The sequence below is a fragment of the Watersipora subatra genome, chromosome 8, assembly GCF_963576615.1.
Source record: "Watersipora subatra chromosome 8, tzWatSuba1.1, whole genome shotgun sequence".
Classification (NCBI taxonomy): domain Eukaryota; kingdom Metazoa; phylum Bryozoa; class Gymnolaemata; order Cheilostomatida; family Watersiporidae; genus Watersipora; species Watersipora subatra.
In genome coordinates this window covers 6,770,979-6,792,383 of record NC_088715.1, presented here as the reverse complement: position 1 = coordinate 6,792,383, position 21,405 = coordinate 6,770,979, and the positions used below count along the sequence as shown (strand labels likewise).

The 21,405-nt window shown below is 34.1% G+C and overlaps 1 protein-coding gene across 3 annotated transcripts in view; it reads left to right on the top strand.

The window, feature by feature from the left end:
* Nucleotides 1–21,405, top strand: part of LOC137401600 (uncharacterized) — a 39,754-nt gene that overhangs the window by 15,185 nt on the left and 3,164 nt on the right. For all 3 annotated transcript variants that reach the window (XM_068088030.1, XM_068088029.1, XM_068088028.1), the window contains exons 5-12: nt 4,745–4,896; nt 6,967–7,114; nt 9,050–9,174; nt 10,312–10,412; nt 12,086–12,180; nt 14,134–14,202; nt 16,433–16,563; nt 18,259–18,376. In XM_068088030.1, the coding sequence (XP_067944131.1) occupies nt 4,745–4,896; nt 6,967–7,114; nt 9,050–9,174; nt 10,312–10,412; nt 12,086–12,180; nt 14,134–14,202; nt 16,433–16,563; nt 18,259–18,376 (939 nt within the window). The remainder of the gene's footprint in view (nt 1–4,744; nt 4,897–6,966; nt 7,115–9,049; nt 9,175–10,311; nt 10,413–12,085; nt 12,181–14,133; nt 14,203–16,432; nt 16,564–18,258; nt 18,377–21,405) is intronic.

Here is a 21,405-nt window from a genome sequence, read left to right as displayed (position 1 = left end):
GTGTGACGGAATAATTGTCGAAATGTTAATTTTCTCTGCTTTATAAAAGAAAAACCTAACAGAGGGATGGATAATGATTGATATATAGATATCTGAACTTTAGCAGACAGACTTGTACTAGCTTCTATATATACTAGCTTCTTCTACTAGCTTCTATATATACTAGCTTCATCTACTAGCTTCCATGTATACTAGCTTCATCTACTAGCTTCCATGTATACTAGCTTCTTCTACTAGCTTCCATGTATACTAGCTTCATCTACTAGCTTCCATGTATACTAGCTTCTTCTACTAGCTTCCATGTATACTAGCTTCTTCTACTAGCTTCCATGTATACTAGCTTCTTCTACTAGCTTCCATGTATACTAGCTTCTTCTACTAGCTTCTCACCTACTTCTATATGCAATTTTTTCTTAGATAAAATGGCATATCCGAGGAAATATTTACTTCAACATACAAATTAATTTGCAGCATACAGCTTTCAAAATTCTCCAAAGTTTTTCAAGTAACAGGTGAAAAACTGAAAAAATTAGGAATGAAACATTAAAAATAATGACAATTGTTAAATTAATTAAAGCGCTATCTAGCTCAAGTTAGCACAAATTACATTGAATGTTTTCATAGCTCTTTGTTGAAGCTATACTAAGGTAACAGTAAAAACCTTTTGTTACTACTTATTTGTTTATTTAGTTTTTTATGTATAATTTTGGTTTTTACATTGAACTCTCACATATTTCTATAAGATGCAACTATGTTAATGTTATGTTAATGTTATGTTAATGTTATGTTAATGTTATGTTAATGTTATGTTAATGTTATGTTAATGTTATGTTAATGTTATGTTAATGTTATGTTAATGTTATGTTAATGTTATGCATAATTACTTGCATAATTACTTGAGCAAAACAACAATTATGCAACAATTACTTGCATAATTGTTGTTTTGCTCAATAATGAATTAAACAAAGTACAAAAATATACAAAAAATCTAAACAATAAATACAAAAAACACAAATTTTTTGTAAAAATATCTGTTTTAACATGCGACGGTTTCAAAATACCAAGCAACTATCAGTATGTATTGATTTCGCAATTTCGTTTGACTTATAACGATAGGAAAACACTTTGTGCATGCTCAAACATTATGTAGGAGAGGTGATTCCCATTCACTGTAGAATCATTGTTGTATTATAACGCTTTTAATTTGGTTGCCATGGTGATAACAGAAATGCTGTTTAGGTAATAAAAGTTTCCTGGTGGTACATAGCCTTTTTCGTTGTTACAATTTTAGTAATATTGTAATTGTATTATGCTGTATTATATTATGCTTTATCAAATTATATCATACTTTTCATCTTTTTTATATTGTAGTGTATTATGATATATTATAATATATGTTGTTTTCCGTGTTGTAGTCTATTCTATCTTATGTTATAATTTGTTGTAATATAGTACACTAACTAAATGTCTGCTGTTGCACGGGTAATAACGGGCAACTTTTTGCACAAAAATTTGTTTTTAATTGGTTAAGTTTCTTTACCCAATGAATTTGAGTAACTTAAGTTAATATTGTTACTATAATAAGAGTGGTTATTATAATTTAAGCCAACATTAAAAAAAGATTGCTTCATGATCTATCACACAATCATGATCTTCAAACTGTTAGCTGAAGCGTGTTATTTAAACCAATCGGCATTAAATATTGGCAGTTGTAATAAGTATAACCACAATTATTCTATTGTATAGCAAAGTAGCCGTTTGACCTAGTGGTGAGACACGCCTGTCTGCAGACCTGGAGGTTCCTAGTTTAAATTCAGTAACTTTATTGCTATAACTGGACACAGGAATGACAGAGAGACAAACATTGAGATTTATATATATACTAGGTGAATACCCGACATTGCACGGGTAATAAAAAAGCTTGTGCACAGAGAATTTACTTTCAATCAACATTTACCATTCTAACTTTAAAATGAAGGTATTTGTTTATTCTGTGTACTCTGTTTATTTCTGTGTAATTTATATTGTACCGGCTGCAGTGTCTACTACGGTTCTATACTGATTGTAATAGGCTTACTGCCCATCTGAGTTGTCTACTACAGTTCTATACTGATTGTAATAGTCTTGCTGCCCATCTGAGTTGTCTACTACAGTTCTATACTGATTTTAATAGTCTTGCTGCCCACCTGAGTTGTCTACTACAGTTCTATACTGATTGCAATAGTCTTGCTGCCCATCTGAGTTGTCTACTACAGTTCTATACTGATTGTAATAGTCTTACTGCCCATCTGAGTTTATGCCTTTTTCTTATTGCCAACAATCTATATACAGTCAAACATGGATAACTCGAACTTCACGGGACCGAGCAAAAGTGTTCGAATTATCAGAGCGTTCAAGTTATCAGAGCACTGCCACAAGTCCATGTATTTACTTATTTATTAGTAGATACATGTACATATGCAAACTATAATATAAATCAAAGGCACAAATGGCTTGTTTCAAATTAAATGCTTCTAATGTAAAATTTAAAACGTTTTTATCAAAAAGTATAGAGATTTTTCTATCACTTGAGATTGGTTTGTTGTTTGAGGTGATGTTATTGCCAGGACGTTTTTTAGATTGACATTGACAAAACTTGATCGTTGTTGAAATGCTCAAAAGAAAAGACATCTTTTTCTTTTGAGCGTTTTACCCACGATCAATTTTGCCGATTTTTCTTGAAGTTTATGCAAAGATTACCTTACTTTAACTGGGATTCGTTAAGAGCAACACTCCGAGGCAGTTCAATTAAAAGTTTTACGAGGTTTTACGGTACATTGTATATCACTCACGCTTTTTGAATGGATACTTATTGAATGTACATACGTATTCTGTGTTTAGGTCAAACGATGAATAGTTTTTTTAGCTAAGACAACGTATACGTTTAATTACAACCATTTTTAAAACATTTTAAACATTCAACATTCCGACGTTGATTCAACACGGAATCAACGTCGGAAAACTATTCGTCACGGGCTAGCCGGGTCACGCACTCAAGGATTTTCGCCACGCACATACAAAACAACATGCTGTTTTTGTTTTGTATGTGCGTGGCGAAAATCCTTGCGCGCGTGACCCGGCAAGCCCGTGCTATTCATCGTATAGCAGTATAAATCAAATTTGACCAAACCTTTAGAAAAGTCGTTGACAAAAATATTTTGCTGATGGAGGTAATAACAACGCTTATGAATTACGAAAAGATGAGGTTTACGTCTATGGCTTTGAATAAAGTGATTTTCTAAAGCGATAGCAACCGTTTTGGTAGCCGTTGGGCAAAAAAACGGTTCGAATTAACAGTGTTGAGTTCGAGTTATCTATAGCAATTTATCATTACGTGGGAACGGACCAAAGAAACCGTTCGAATTAACCATGTGTTCGAACTATCCGTGGACGAGTTATCCATGTTTGACTGTATATATTTCTGTTTGTGTGTGTATTCGTCTGCGGATGTGATAGTCCAGCTATAGCTAATATTTTAGCACTGCACCCACGTGTTGCGATGCCCTTGCTAAGAAAATTTTTTCGTAAGTTCCAATTACTATATCTGGGGTCAAAGCCAATTCGTCTCACATACTGAGACATATGATCCAAGGCGTTCTCATATTTGATATACTGTAACCACACGCTAATTATTTTATCACTGCACCCACACGTTACGATAACCTCTGTTAACAAATATTTTTCGTAAGATTCAATTACTATATATGGTGTCAAGGCCATTTCTTCTCATGCGGATATTTATAGGAAGAGCTTCGACATTTTCTTTCTGTTCGGTCAGACAAAGACAGTACGACATCTCATTTTTACATTTGTACCAGTATCGAGAGGTACCAATATTGTCATATTCAATGTTTTGGTTGTTAGCTTCTGGTGAAACAGTAACCTTTTTTATACACACACACTTTATTTAGGATTGTTTACATACAAACATATTTAGGATTTTTCTTTTTTTTCTCTGTTCGTATTAATTGTATCATTACCGAATCATCTTTTATTGTAATTGACTTAATTGTAAAACCGATTTAATTTAGCTACTACTTGCTAATTATTTCACATTTATATCTAAACCCTTTTATAGTTGTTTTATTTTTTATTTATTTGATCTCCACAAAACATTTTCTTCATGATATGAAGTTTGAAAGTTAGAATGTCAAATGGTGTAATATATTAAATACAAATCAATTTTTTGTGCAAAGACTTTTTTATTACCCAGGCAAGGCCGGGTAGTACAGCTAGTTCTAGCATAATGCTAGCTGAAATGTTCAGCGTGAAGCCATGAAAGATTGGCATGTGTAATGAGTATGTCCACAATTTATTCTATAGTATAGCCAATTGGACAAGGTTATTGGATAAATATTGGACAGAGTATTGGATAAATGCCTGTCTGTAGAACTGGAGGTTTTAAGTTCAAATCTAATGCGCAGCAGCTTTTTGATTCCTAAAACTTTGTTGATATAACTGGACACACAGCTAGACAGACCAATAGAAAACAAACAAACACTGAGATTTATGTATATAGATATTATATTGCATTTTTATATACCATATTATATTGTATTATAGTATAAATACCATATTATATTTTATCATGTTTTATATTATATTGCATTATATTATGCTGTAATGTACTATACTAGAAATTATTGGAATTAATTTTGATTTGAGAACTTGAATGACTGATGGTGTTAACCTTTGGTTGTTGCAGAACTGGGACTGGTTTGTACAGATGTGCAAAGCCCTACAGTACATGCACAGCAGCAAAGTCATCCACAGAGATCTTAAGCCCTCCAATGTTTTCATCTCACAGGATGGCACCTTGCGAATTGGAGATTTTGGCCTCGCTAAAGTTTTCTTGCAGTGAGTTATCTCAGCGTTGCAAGTTTGAGAAATCATTTTTTGCATTTTTAGAGCAGAAACTGTAATATATATCAGAATTAACTACAGTCTTACCTCAACATACATGCTTAATGCGTTCTGAGACTGAGCTCGTATGTCAATGAGCTCATATGTCAATGCAATATTTCCTATAAAAAGTAACTAAAAACAAATTAATACGTTCGCATACTATGAAAAAACCACCCAAAAATGGCATATTACAATGGAAAAAAGTGTTTTTAATTTTTGTTGTTAGGACCTACACTCCCAAAGAAAAACAATCACTTATTTAGTGGTAATGATTTGCAATAAAATGTAACATTACTATGTACAGTACAGTATGTAGTTCTTATCTTTGAGATGGAGGTAGTGGGTAATGGTGGTGTGCAAGAGACTTGACAGCAACATGTTCGGTACACAAATCTTCTGCGACGCTACGTAACATCATATGAACTTTGAATTCAACTTGATAAATTTAACTTACTAAACACACACTTGAAGCTAAGTTTTAATTTCTCACTAAACTTAACTTTAATTTTTTACTCTCTGTTTCTGGTTTTGGCGCTTTTTGCCTCACTTTTACTATAACTTTTAGCCGACCTTATTAATGCTTTTTCAACCTGATTTGACAAGAAAGACCGATCGATGACGTTCTTGGAAGTGGCTTCTGCATACTTGGCCATTTAATGGCCATTGTGAACTGGCTCATATCTCAAAGTTCTCTTGTATTTCAAGTCTGTAACTTGCTCAAAATTTTACTCAATTTTCTTGTTCGTCGAGATATGACTGTAGCTTTTACTGTTAGAACTTACCAGGCTAAACCTTTAAAAAAATTACAGATTGTTTTTGACTGCTGATCGACCTGAGTCCTGATTGAAGTAGACTCACAATTTTATATTATAGATAATTTGCTCCTGCTTCTCAACGCCTTCCGCTTGCTATTCTATTAGTAAAAAGTTACTTAGCAGAATTGACTTTTGTACAAATACTAGCTGTGCTACCCGGCGTTGCCTGAGTATTAAAAATCAGCTTATAAACGATGAGAAATAATGAGAGTTGCCTGTCACTTGCTATTAGCCTGGCAGATTGCCAGTGGAAAAGTTTAGTAAGTTAACTAATGACAATCACTTACTTACGCGCTCACCCTGCATGGTATGCAAAGCCGTTGGGTATGTGCTCACATATAGGTAGCGACTTATCTCGACAAGCTAGCAACTCATTCTCTGTGGCCTATTGGGTAGGGTGTTGGACTGGTGAATAGTAGGGTCTGAGATCTAATCTTTTTCGGTACAGATTCTTTATTCCAAGGTTTTAATAGCTATAGCCAGAATGACACACAGATCCACATACACACATACTTTGAAAAATATATGTATAAATTTCATAAGTTTCAAGCAGGACATGAAGTTTTCTTTTGCTGATTTGTGAGTTACCTTCACATGTGTGTGAGCAATCCCTCGAAAATCGAGTATGACGTCTGCTTTCTGTTAGCGTTTTAAGAGCACAAAGTTGCTCTATGATCTTGGCTGGTCATGTCTGAGTCCTGTGGCAAGAGAACTCAGACAACTAAAGACATGCCTTTTGCAGAGAGCAATTTAAGGTTAGATCTCAGTGATGACAACCAACCATAAAGGTTGACTTGCAACAAAATTCACATTAAAAAGGTTCATCATGTCTTACTCTGCTGTGTTGCATTTCCAACCTATGGCCATTTTTTTCAACTGTTTTTTTTTTGGGGCTTTTAAGAGCTTGTAATCACATTTCCACATATTTTGCACCTACAACACAGCAGAGTAAGACATGGTGAACCTTTTGATACCAAATAACTGTAATGTGAATTTTTTTGCAAGTCAACCTTGGTCTCTGTCGTTGTCATTCCTGTCACCACCAGTGGCCTTTAGTAGTTGAGCCCATTTAGGATTTGAAGCCCAACGTTTAGTTTGCAGGTCAGGGGTTCTAGACCACTAGGCCTCTGCAGCTCATCACATAAATAGTGCAGATAAGGTTACGCTAATCTACAGCTCTTGATCATAATATTTACTCTGTTCATAGCTCAGGACAATTACAGAATAGTAGTTCAGCTGGGTTCACTGTCGGCTACGGAGCTCCCGAAATGCTAGAGGATTTACCATTTACAGACAAATGTGATGTATGGTCCCTCGGATGTGTTTTCTACTTTATGATAATGAAAGTACCCCCGGTATGTTAACTCTATGTTAACATAGAGCTATTAACTATTGTCAGTTATATTAACTATGTTTAGTCTCATATGTTAGTTTCTCACACACACATCTGAGTAACAACATGGACTTATGCATTGTAGTGTTGTCCAATCAAAATGGCTGACTCAAAGATGATTTTTTTCTAAGTGTGCCAGTCAAAAACTCATCTGCATCAAAACTCGCATGTTACGTAAAGCATTCCATTGAGGGAGTTATCTTCACAATGGGCTTTTGCGATAGAAACGATTTTATTATTAAAAGAATTGCATTTGAGGTTTTCATAGTTCATCTGATCCATCGAAGAATCTGATGGTGATTTTAGTAATTATAAAATGGTGATATAATATAATGCAGCAGACTATGGGTCACATCACGACATAGACATCCTACTTCTCTCTAGACTTATTAGTCCTTTTGAGATCACTAAGTATTAGTGTCAATTTAAAACTCATTTCATTACAAAAGAATACAGTCTTGTTTTTTTATGACTATCTGGGTGCAAGAACAATAATTTGCAAGGTCAACTAGGTCAATGCTAAAAAGAAAAAGTGAAAATATTGTCTGAAACAAAGTAAAACAACGATATATATTTACCATCATAGAAGCAGTGCCTGTCTGTCCATCCATTTTTTTCTCTGAAGCCAGGGTTCGAGGTTATGATAAAAAAATTATTGTAACGTGACTCCTACTCGTGACACTTAGAATGGTGACCCTCTAACACCTGCACCAGCTGATTGCCTTTAATTATTTCTGAATACTTGGGCAGCTATCTATTAGCTGTGCTTTCTCGACACATCTGACAATCTCTCACCACAAACTAGACTATCAGGGTACTAGTATATGTAATAGAGACACACTAGACTACCAGGGTACTAGTATATAATAGAGACACACTAGACTACCAGGGTACTAGTATATATAATAGAGACACACTAGACTACCAGGGTACTAGTATATATAATAGAGACACACTAGACTACCAGGGTACTAGTATATATAATAGAGACACACTAGACTACCAGGGTACTAGTATATATAATAGAGACACACTAGACTACCAGGGTACTAGTATATATAATAGAGACACACTAGACTACCAGGGTACTAGTATATATAATAGAGATACTACTGTATATCGCTTTCTCTCTCAAGTGTGAGAAAATGATATTGTTCCATATTAATTGAATTCTCGTTATTTAAATCGAATTTGAAAACTTGCGCTGGTTTGATGCTTTACATTATTTTTATATAGTTTTATCTATATTATATAGAATTTTTTATATTATACGACACAAAAATTTTACATGGATGCTTTACATTCAATGGAATTTACCTAATAGACTGTTTAAATTATAAAGGCATCTACTGTATAGATTTATCGAGCATCAATGTTAAAATTATTGTAAGACGAATGGTTTGAGTTGATAACATATCTGAAATCGTAATAGATCGCCATATTATCCAAGTATTTTAGAAAATAGGCACATCTTTTGCCAGTTTAAAGCTGTAGGTTCACCGATATGATGTAGCCATCTTACCTACCTAAACACCTGCTTGCAACAAGGTGCCATAGTTCCTAAGCAAGAAAACGTTACATTTAAGGCTAACTATATGACTCTCATTATGCAAATCGAATTTGACAACTTGTGAGAAATTTTTTGAATTTGAGAATTTATACAAATTTTTTTTACATAATACGATGCAGAGACTTTGCATAAATTCTTCACACTACCGTATGTCTCCACAATAAGCCTATCTTGCATATAAGCTGACCCTAGAAACCGTAACGCCTATACGCATCTATCAGAGCAAAATGTTGCAAAAATGATTAAAAACCATTTAGTCACAAGTTAGCATGACATCTTAAACTTACAAGAAAGGACAACTCTCAAATCTTGTTATGGTTTTTGCAGTTTCATGGTAAATCTGCTGGCCATATATTGAGAAAAGTGTTGGACGGAACGTATGATCCTATTCCAGCCACCCATGGTGACAGTATGGTAGACATGATAGATCGTCTGCTGACTAAAGACCCGGAGTAAGCCATTCTTTAAACCTTTTGACTTGTAAAGCAGGTGCTTTGTGCTTTTAAATGTACTAATCTTTTAGTTTTAATCATAATTAGAATTTACGTGAAGAAGAAAGTTTTTAGTGAAACACTAAAATAAAGGTAACCTCTGTGATGCTCTCTTAATTATGTCATTCTTTTTACTCTATGCATACATGGCACGTTCAGATTGCTTACGTGGAGGTGGCAGGTTGGCTACACGCAGGGTGTTTAAATTCTAAGCGAAGAACTTTTATAAACGCAAAAAACTACGGTCATTTTTTTTGTGATGACGGGCGTATTTGGCGATACCCACAAATCTAGTAGTAGATTTGCTGACACGGAGTAAAAGTAAATTACATTAAAGATAAATTACGAACTTACACAAAAGTTTTAGTAAATTTTATCAGAAAGTATCAGTATTTTTTTATCATTTGATATTGTTGCAACCTCGCTAATTTAGTCTATCATACATGTAATATGATTGTATCATTTTATGGTATTGCAATATCATAGTATTGCAATGAATTGTATAATGATATATTTCAAACTGTCTATTTGCAATATTGAATCATTGGTACACATTGGTATAATATACCAATGTCTACCCAATCAAGGCAAAAACTGTTGTATTTCTCCTAAAATTGTAAGGAGTATGCGAGAAGATCACAAACAGCCTACATGTGCTCCAATTAGGGCTTCACAATTTCCAAAAGTCACCAGACGATTCGATATAGCAAATAGGCAGTTTGCAATATATCATTATACAATTCATTGCAATATATTGTTATTATGCAAAAAATTTGTAAATTTTTGTTAATATTTTTTATTTATTTTAACTTTAAAAAATCTGTTTTGTATTTGGGATAATTAGAAAGACTTATTTTATGAGTGCCCGCGTGCATGGCATGAAATCATGAAATCACCATTTTATGATTATATCGTTTATACAATTGGTGATATCCCTTTAAATAGGGGTGATTTTCAAATCGTCTACCTTCAAAATTGCTGTCAAACTGTTAAATCACCATAATATAAAGCCCTAGCTCTAATAGTGACAGTGTATCTCTACATGTAGGCAATCTCATATATATCCCACAGTGCTTCATCTTTCTGTATAAATTACAGGCAGCGACCCACCATCTCCGAGGTTCTAGCAATTGATTATGTGAAGAATTATGCCCGGCCATCCACGATGTTGCAAAGTGTTTATGGACATGCCATAACAGGTACTTGACTCACTTATCTTACGCTCAACCTGTCAAACATATCATGTGTAAACATGCTTATTACCACCATCAGGTTTTGTCAATTTTAATCTTAAAATTAGAGATGCCCCGATTCTAAATTCACCAGCCGATTCAGATACCAATCTGATATACCAATTCTTATTGAAAAATAATCTGATTCAGATCTTTTGTTTTGCATAGATAATTGTTCATTTTATTATGCAAATATAATGCAAAGAAAATATAAATATTGATGTATTTATTTGTTTGTATTTATTTATGGAAAAAAATATACATATATTCACACACACTGTACTGACATACCGTGCATCTAGTAACAAAACAGTCCATGTTTCTTGTAATTTATTATTATTAATGGTAATTACTGTTAGTGGTACAGCTTTCTCTGTGATAATGAAGTCTCTCTTCTACTGCTGAACGAACTGCTGTGCCTGTACAAGTTCAGAGCAAATCAATGTTTCTTTTAATCACCGTTAGTGATTCAATTCTCTCAAGTGAGATGTTTCATTCTTCTATCACTATCAATGTAGCCAGTCATACTGAAGAGGGACTCACTTGCCACAGATGATGGAGGACAGGCTAAATACCGATAAGCCACTGGGCTTATTTTGTTGTACGATACAAACGATACATTGTATTGTCAGGATCAATAGAGATAGATAACTTTATGTATCGTCTGCTCAAATTACTTTTGTAATGCTAGTAAATAGAAATATTACACTGCATTCTTGTTCCCCATCTTTGTTATCTTGGTCGTGATTGGCTGCAATAAATCCTATCGCTGTAATTGGGAAATACCACACTTTGTGATTACGTCTTAACTAAAACAAAGGTTCCTTAGCTGTGTTGATGTTGACCAGGCTATAGACATGAAATAGATTGTGTGACAGGCCCGGAAATCATTAGGTAAAAGTAAGGAACTTGCAGCTGATGATTTTTATTAGTGTAGCAGACAAAAATACTGTTTTCTGCTAAATAGTTGATCTGTAAAAAGTATCTGAAGTTTCAGATTTTTCAAGAAAAGATCGGCCAATACCGATTCAGATATTTAACACCCTTATCAGCAACGATACCGATACCAAAATCGGGCAACTCTACTTAAAATGCCTTGGCAGTCAGATCACCTCAAACACCAAAAATATTGCAAATGATGCAAAAATACTGATACTTTCTGATAAAATCTACTAAAATTTTATGCAAGTTCATCTCAAGGACCATTTAGATTTCTCATTCATTTGGAGTTGTCTTACATTGAAAATGACGTATTAAAACCTTTATTTCTGAAATCCTGTATTATGTAATATAATTTAAATGAAGTTGATGATAACCAATAGTACAATTAATTAAAAAAGTGTAGCAGCTTCCATGCTTATGTACTTTGAGTTATTGCCTTTGTAGTGTCTATATTGTACACATAGCTATGTATACAGTAGCTGCTGTCAGCTTGGTTAACTAAAAACTTCACGGCTATTATTATAGTAAAGGTTTAGACTACTAGTTTACCAAGTAAGTTACTCAAATTTATTGAGCAAATATTTTATTATTCGTGCAACGCCGGTCACTCACCTAGCAAAGATATTAAAAAAAACTTTTTAGGAGGCTTTTGCTGAATCATGATTTTTACATGTAATTCACATCTATTCTGTTGGTAGATGGTGTCCTCAGAGACGGGGATGGAAATGGCTATGTCTGGTCTCGTTATCTCAACAACCGTGACAATAATAATAGATTTGCTGGTATCGCTGAGGTTTGTATGCATCTCAGTTCTTGTTTGTTTTATGTGCTGTCAACTTTATAATAAGTTTCTTCTCTCTTCCATAAATTGTTATTAATCATACAACAAGTTTTCCGATAGAAACTTGAAATTTTAATTCGAACTTGTTACTTCGAGCTAGAGGCTCTCAGCTTGGACTTAGAGCTATCAGTCTCTGGCAGTAAGTTTGCCAGTCTTGGAGTGTGATCTGTGAGCAGCAGCTAGGGGTCAGTTCTCAGAGAAGGTGCTGCTGGCAGCAAGTAGGTCCAGAGTAGGGAGGACCCCTAAATCTGCTCTCTCCCCCTTCTCCTGTTCCTTTTCCTTTCTCTCCCCCCTCTACCCTTTCTCTCTCCCCTTTCTCCCCCCTCTATCCCTCTTTCTCCCCCCTCTCTCTCTCGTCCAAATTTACTAGGCAGGCTTTCCTGCTATGGCAACTTCTAATCCACATGAAACAGTTGTAAGTCAAGCGTGATTAGTTACTGCTAACTTGAAGTTACTAGCCCTTTTGTTCTTGATGTCTGATATGCTATACATACATGTATATGTACTGTCAAACATCTACTTACAATGACCTTGACATACAGTTATTTAAATTTAAAATTTTAGAATTTAAAATTCCTTGTAAAATTCAAGCAGATATTTGACTCTTTTCTTTATGTAAGTTCCATCATATGACATTAACGTGTTTTTCAAGTAGAAAAGTAGAGGCTGGTAAAAATTGTAAATAGAAAGCTGAAAACTTGAAAATATAACGTATATAAATGTAAGATGAGTTAGATTTCACCCTGAGTTATGGTCCTGAGTCTATGTCTATCAACCTTCAAGACTACACATAACCAAACCTACAGTTTCATTCGTTTGTTTAACTTGCCCTGAGTTATGGTCCTGAGTCTATGTCTATCAACCTTCAAGACTACACATAACCAAACCTACAGTTTCATTCGTTTGTTTAACTTGCACTGAGTTATGGTCCTGAGTCTATGTCTATCAACCTTCAAGACTACACATAACCAAACCTACAGTTTCATTCGTTTGTTTAACTTACTCCGAGTTATGGTCCTGAGTCTATGTCTATCAACCTTCAAGACCACACATAACCAAACCTACAGTTTCATTCGTTTGTTTAACTTACCCCGAGTTATGGTCCTGAGTCTATGGATAAGCTAACAATATAAACCTCTTTTTAGCGATTATTATTTTAGTTTTTTTAATTTTATTAATCTTAAAATTTAAAATTAATTATCAACTTGATTTTCAACTATAATCTTTTTTACAGATATTTCATTGAACTTGATGCCATGTGTAATTACCCGCAGTTTTTATTAAAAGATTATTTAAGGTGTTTGAAATGTACTTCTACTTCTAATAGTAATAATAATGATAATAATAACACTACTAATTAAATGATTGGCTATTGGTATGATTATATATATGCATGTATACATGTTTATTATTACATTATTATTATTGGTATGTTTACCCTATCAGACAAAGATTTTAACATTTGGAACAGATAATGGAATGAATGCGCTGCCTATGCATAGATTTGCTATGGGTTACGATGGAAGAAAGTGATGCTGTGAACCATTTACTAATTAGCTTCATAATTCAAAAGTAGAATTTATGAGTGAAGCACGCTTTTTATCGATTGACTTTGGACATGCTATGTTGGTTTTCTGAGCTTAGGAACTCATGAGAGTGTAGGTGCTTTTTATCTATGGTAATCTCTATTTTGGTATAGAGACATGCTTGGATGCTTGAACCGGGCCGTGTTAATGTCTATGCTGAATGCACTATGGTTAGTAACATAGAGTGGAAATGAGGGCTCGTTTTCTGAATGCCATTCTCTCATCAAACATACTTACACTGCATGATATAAGCAATCTATACACCCTCGATTAGCTAGCCGTCATGTGATAATATATTGTTATAAATTAACTCATCTAGATATTGACTGAGGATTTGTTTGGAAAAATGTTGGAACTTGGCCTAAAGAAGCTACCTGTGCCGCTGAGGGTGAGTAATCTGTAAAATAGTGATAGTAATATATTATTAATATATTATTAATAGTAATATATTATTAATATAGTCGTAGCTATAAGCTACCAAATTAGACAATATTAAATCTGTCTGAGGAATTGTCTCCCTACTTTCAGACCGTTTCATGCACCTTGTTGCTGAATGTCATGCTTTGTTTACCTTCTGAAAGAACTTTAGCTCATATATTCAGACTTTAGCTCATTTATTCAGACTTTAGCTCATATATTCAGACTTTAGCTCATATATTCAGACTTTAGCTCATATATTCAGACTTTAGCTCATATATTCAGACTTCAGCTCATATATTCATACTTGAGCTCATATATTCAGACTTTAGCTCATATATTCAGACTTTAGCTCATATATTCAGACTTTAGCTCATATATTCAAACTTTAGCTCATATATTCAGACTTTAGCTCATATATTCAGAATTTAGTTCATAAATTCAGACTAGCTCATATATTCAGACTTTAGCTCATATATTCAGACTTTAGCTCATATATTCAGACTAGCTCATATATTCAAACTTTAGCTCATATATTCAGACTTTAGCTCATATATTCAGAATTTAGTTCATAAATTCAGACTAGCTCATATATTCAGACTTTAGCTCATATATTCAGACTTTAGCTCATATATTCAGACTTTAGCTCATATATTCAGACTTTAGCTCATATATTCAGACTTTAGCTCATATATTCAGACTTTAGCTCATATATTCAGACTTTAGCTCATATATTCAGACTTTAGCTCATATATTCAGACTTTAGCTCATATATTCAGACTTTAGCTCATATATTCAGACTTTAGCTCATATATTCAGACTTTAGCTCTTATATTCAGACTTTAGCTCATATATTCAGACTTTAGCTCATATATTCAGACTTTAGCTCATATATTCAGACTTTAGCTCATATATTCAGACTTTAGCTCATATATTCAGACTTTAGCTCTTATATTCAGACTTTAGCTCATATATTCAGACTTTAGCTCATATATTCAGACTTTAGCTCATATATTCAGACTTTAGCTCATATATTCAGACTTTAGCTCATATATTCAGACTTGAGCTCATATATTCAGACTTTAGCTCATATATTCAGATGTGTTGGATGATTATTAGTTGGGGACCCATCTTTACTTCTTTTTTGTTGCCATTATATTTTGTGTTGAAATTCACTGACCACTTTATCTCTAATACTGTAAAACTGAATGAAATTGTAATTGTCTCCATTGTATTTATTGGATTCTATTATGTATGAATGTAAAAGGGCATAATTAATACTTTGACTTAACTTGAGGTATAAAATGGGAAATTCCAGATAATTCCAACTTCCCTTTACTAGTGAGGGTAAGGAGAGTTGTCTCCTTTGTAAATATCATTTGAACTCTACCAAATTAGCAACGGTAGAGTTCAAATATCATTTGAACTCTACTGTTGCTAAACCACTTGATGACATCACGCTGCTGGTAAGTCATCAAGATTCAACGATAATATTTAGCACAATGAAATTTTCTGGAATTTTACGTGACCTAAAATTAATGTTGTATAAGTTTTTGACACGCACCATACTTTTAAATAACTTTATGATTTATAACTTGAATATAGGATATATGTGATACATGTAGGTGATTCTTGTTATGAGAGGACTAGCCATATACTGTAGCTATATGAGGCTAGTTGTATAGCTAGTTATTTGGTTGCCTGTTTGATTATATTGGTAGATACTATGTATAAATAACCCATTTCTTTCATTTATTAGCGATACAGAGACTGAAACCAGCACATTTGTCGATAAACAAGACAAACAAGGCTCTGTTTTTTGTCTTTGAACGTAGCGGTCGTGGTTCACTGGATAGAGCACCGGCGTGTAATAAGTAGGTCAGGGGTTCGAACCACAGAGGGGTCATTGGTGTTGTTAGGAAGGGCATCCAGCTGCAATTGCTCCTGTGACAAATTCCAAGTGCAGATGGTCACAGTATATTTAGTTCTTGGATAAATGTGGATCGGAATAAAGTGACAGAGAGGCATAATAATAGCCGAGAGGATATAAATCTTGATAGTGAAATAATGAAAATTTATGAATGCATAGCAGCAATCTTCACCTGACCTGCTCTGTACAACTAATATTTTCATAGTAGGGGTTTTAATAACTAGAGGTCAAAAGGTTACCGTGACACATGCATATTATTTGCTACTTACAGCCGAACGTAGACCCAGACTATAACAACCCTGGTACGATTATATTTGCGACACCTGATTGGAAGGTGTGTGAGCAGCTGCTTATTCTGATACATGGTAGTGGACAGGTGAAGGCAGGCCAGTGGGCTCAAAGGTACGTCTTGCTTACGTGTATGTCTATGGTGTGTGTTGTATCTACACATTTTCCTCTGATACGCATTGTATATACGCTACTGTCTATTACATGCATTGTATCTACACTACTGTTTATGATATTCGTTGTATCTACATGTACACTACTGTCTATTATATGCATAGTATCTACACTACTGTCTACGATATACATTGTATCTACAGTACTGTCTATTATATGCATTGCATCTACACTACTGTTTATGATATGCATTGTATCTACACTACTGTCTATTATATGCATAGTATCTACACTACTGTCTATGATATGCATTGTATCTACACTACTGTCTATTATAGGCATTGTATCTACACTACTGTTTATGATATTCATTGTATCTACACTACTGTCTATTGTATGCATAGTATCTACACTACTGTGCACGTTATGCATTGTATCTACACTACTGTCTATTATATGCATTGTATCTACACTACTGTGTATGATATTCATTGTATCTACACTACTGTCTATTATATGTATAGTATCTACACTACTGTGTATGATATTCATTGTATCTACACTACTGTCTATTATATGTATAGTATCTACTCTACTGTCTATGATATGCATTGTATCTACAGTACTGTCTATGATATGCATTGTATCTACAGTACTGTCTATGATATGCATTGTATCTACACTACTGTCTATGATATTCATTGTATCTACACTACTGTCTATTATATGTATAGTATCTACTCTACTGTCTATGATATGCATTGTATCTACAGTACTGTCTATGATATGCATTGTATCTACAGTACTGTCTATGATATGCATTGTATCTACACTACTGTCTATGATATTCATTGTATCTACACTACTGTCTATTATATGCATTGTATCTACAGTACTGTCTATTATACGCTTTGTATCTATGCTAATGTCTGTCTCCTTCTCTTAGTTTTCTTTCCTTGCTTAATTTCCTTCTTAGCCTTGGCTCCATCCTCTCTCTCTCTCTCACCCCTTCCTTCGGCTCTTTTCTCAATGTTGTCTCTCTTTTCTCAATGTTGTCTCTCTTTTCTTTTCTCTTTTCCTTCTGTTTCTTCCTCTCAAAAAAGGAGAGATGGTGGCTCTTAGCCCTCTCCTTTCTTTCTTCAACTCTTTCTTCTTTCAACCTTTCTCTTCCTTTGACTCTTTCTCTCGTTTCCTTGCCTTCATCTATTTCTTTCTTCTACTTTCCTGTCTTTTCTTTGCTCCTTCCTTTGCCTCTTTTCCCTCCTTTGGCTTCCTTTCTTTCCTCTTCTTTCTTCCCTATCACCATATGTTTTGCTCGCTTTCATTCTTTCCACTCTCCCAATCTCTTCCCCACAACACAACTCCTTGTCGACACACACCTCCTTGTCGACACACAACTCCTTGTAGGCACACAACTTTTTGTAGGCACACAACTTTTTGTAGGCACACAACTCCTTGTAGATGCACAACTCCTTGTCGGCACACAACTCCTTGTAGACACACACCTCCTTGTCGACGCACAACTCCTTGTAGGCACACAACTCGTTGTAAGCCCACAACTCCTTGTAGATGCACAACTCCTTGTAGACGCACAACTCCTTGTAGACACACAACTCCTCGTAGACACACAACTCCTTGTGTGTCTACTTTCATCTGCACTGCGTAGGATAAATTATGAGATTTTAACTTTTGAAGGATAATGATGACTGGCACATTGGAAACAGGTACTCAGCTACCTTACATAAGGGAAGCACTTGACTTGGGTTACGGCATCATTGTCCTCAACACTAACGATAATCGACCAGACATAGAGGTAAGACCATAGGTTTGCTTTATTTGTTTTAACTTTTGCAAATACACCGAATACACGCCTCAGTACAACTTCAGCTCGACACCTGCTCACATGTTGAGCAAATAATTTTTGGTAAGCTATAACTTAGGTCACTCTGGTTTCAGATAGAGAAGTTGTATTTTTACTGTCTTTTAGCATTTTTAATTTTGAAGGGGTGAAAAAAAGACGGGATTCGGTCATATTTTATGTTTGTGTTTTTTGTGAGTATCTCCTCCTTTGTCTTTATTTGCTTTGTGTATGACAATAAGTAGCATGTTGGACGTTTATAAAGATTTATCTAAAGGTTCACCCTAAACATTGACTAATACATTTACCTACTGAAAGGCAACATTTATAGCTGATAACCTTGTGATGAGCTCACATCAACTGTTTTTACACGCCTCATACTAAATCAGTCACTAAAAAGTCACATTTGTTAAAAATTTAATTGTAAAGTTTAAACACTAACTTACATTAGATAATATAAAACCTCTAATTGAACGCCACTCTTTAATAAAAGCTACCCTCCATTTGACCACCACTTTGACATTATCTGATCTTTGGAACGCATAATAAAAAGTGATCAGTAGAAAGGTGTCCGCAAAATTGTACTAATAATGATCTGTTACAGCAATAACAACTAATTCAACTAATTACAGTAACAACTAATTCTTTTGTGGTTGCTGTTCGTATCGAAGTCCTTTTTCCAACTTTAGGGCTTTTCGTTTTTCTTATTGAAGCTTTGAAAGCAACGCCATAGAAATAGTTGGTAAGTGTATCAGACTAATAGTAGTTTTTGTTTAAAGTGGTCTTGATACTTCAACACTTGTAAAAAATGATTCACATTTATGATGGTATATGAACTACTAGTTTTAGGCTAAAAGTTGCGCTTGTCGATGTCGCTAAAAGTTTATTAATACTTGTGTGAAATGCAACGCGTAAGAGTTTTGCTCTGCTCAAAAAATGTTTGAACGTTAATATCGACTAGTTCATCGGTGCAGAAAAATAGCTGAGGTCAGAAGATATTGTGGAAGGTATTGGACAGTCAGAATATGTTCGTTCCATCGGAAGCAACAATAAAAATGCAACTGACAGAGCAACAGATGCAAATATTTTTGTTTCAAAAATGTTAATTTTTGGTTTTGCATGCATTATAAGTATGGTTCGTTTATGGCACTTGTTCGTGGTTATATATTTGTATCATTGGGTAGATTATCCTTATATAATTTATAATATTACAAATTTATAGCATATTATTTGATAGCATCAATGCGGTAATCTGATCATACAGCTGATTGACACTCGTAACTTCTTTTCTACTGCATATAAAAAACGAGCATCCTTAAATATACCGTAAAACCTCTAATTGAACGTCATGGCGCTCTATTTTTCAACCCTTCTTTTATAGTGGCGATCAACTGGAGGCGGCATTCAAATGGAGGCTGGCGGTTTATTTTTTAAATCGCTTGTCAGAATTTTCGGAAGATAAATTTTGCCCTATGAAGCGAATGCCGCCTATATTTTGCCCTCTTGTTCCGGTGGACTGATATTAAATATTTTGAATGCAATAAATCTGCTAACCTACCTCTAACTTGTCAAACATCTCTTAATAAATGTGCATAAAGAAACTGAGAAATATTTCTACTAGTTGATATCTATTGTTTGCAATTAACCTGCGATGATATTATAGCCTGTGTCCTTCTTTACAATTAGTTTGGCTGAAATTTTTATTTCATTCTAAATGTGAAGACATATTATTATTTTATACATATATATAAAATTATATATATATATATTTTATATATATATAGACACATTTTTATTTTATAACTATATTTAACATTGTTGAATAAAAGCTCATTGCACTCACTGATATGTTGGCTACAGTTTGCAGCCAAAACTAGTTTTTCATATGTAATAGAAAAGGAGTTACGAGTGTCAATCAATTGTAAGATCAGATTACCGCACTGATGCTATCAAATAATATTCTATAAATTTGTAAATTTATAAGTTATATAATAATAATTTACCAAATGATACAAATATATATTCATGAACGAGTAACATAAACCGACCATACTCATATTATTAAAGAAACAAAAATTAACATTTTTAAAACAAAGATATTTCTATCGTTTGATCAGATCAGATTCCAATACCTTCCGCAATGTCTTCTGACCTCAACTTTTTTCTGCACTGCTGAACTAGTCGATATAAGCGTTCAAACAATTTTTTACCAGTGCAAAACTTTTGCGCATTGCATTTAGCACAGATGTAATGCGTAAAAGCTTTGCTCGCTAACTGTAATCTTTGGTCCAAAACTTACAAACTGTTTCTTATATACATTATGTGCATCAAAGTATTAAAACCGCTTTCAACAAGGAACTACTATTAGCCTGAGTCAGTTGGTAATTATTTCTCTGGTGTTGCTTTCAAAGTTTTTATGCAAAAAAGCCAAAAGCTTTTGAGTTGGACAACGAGCGAATTGATTGTTATTAATGTAAATGATTCATTATTAATATGATTTTGTGGACAATTTTCCACTGATCACTTGATTGTCAAAGATCAAAGATAGTCAATGTGGCGGCCAATTGGAGGTAGCATTCAAATAGAAGGTGGCGCTCTATTCTTCGACCCTTCTCTCAAAGTGGCGGTCAAATAGAGGGGGCGTTCAAATAGAGGAGGCGTTCAATTAGAGGTTTTACGGTAGTTATAAATGGAAATATACCTTTAAATGTAGAATGAAATAAAAAATTGAAAGGACCAACAAATTGCGTAGCAGTCTATAATATCATCACAGGTTAATTGTAAGCAATAGATATCAACTGGTAGAAATATTTTTTGGCTTCCCAAAGCATGTTTATTAGATATCTTTGACAAGTTAGCAGATTTATTCCATCCAAAATGGATAATGCCGAAAAAAAGTGCAAAATGTAGGCGACATTTACTTCACCCGTAAAAGGGTTAAATGTTCCCAGAATTTCTGACAAGCCATTTAAAAAATACAACAT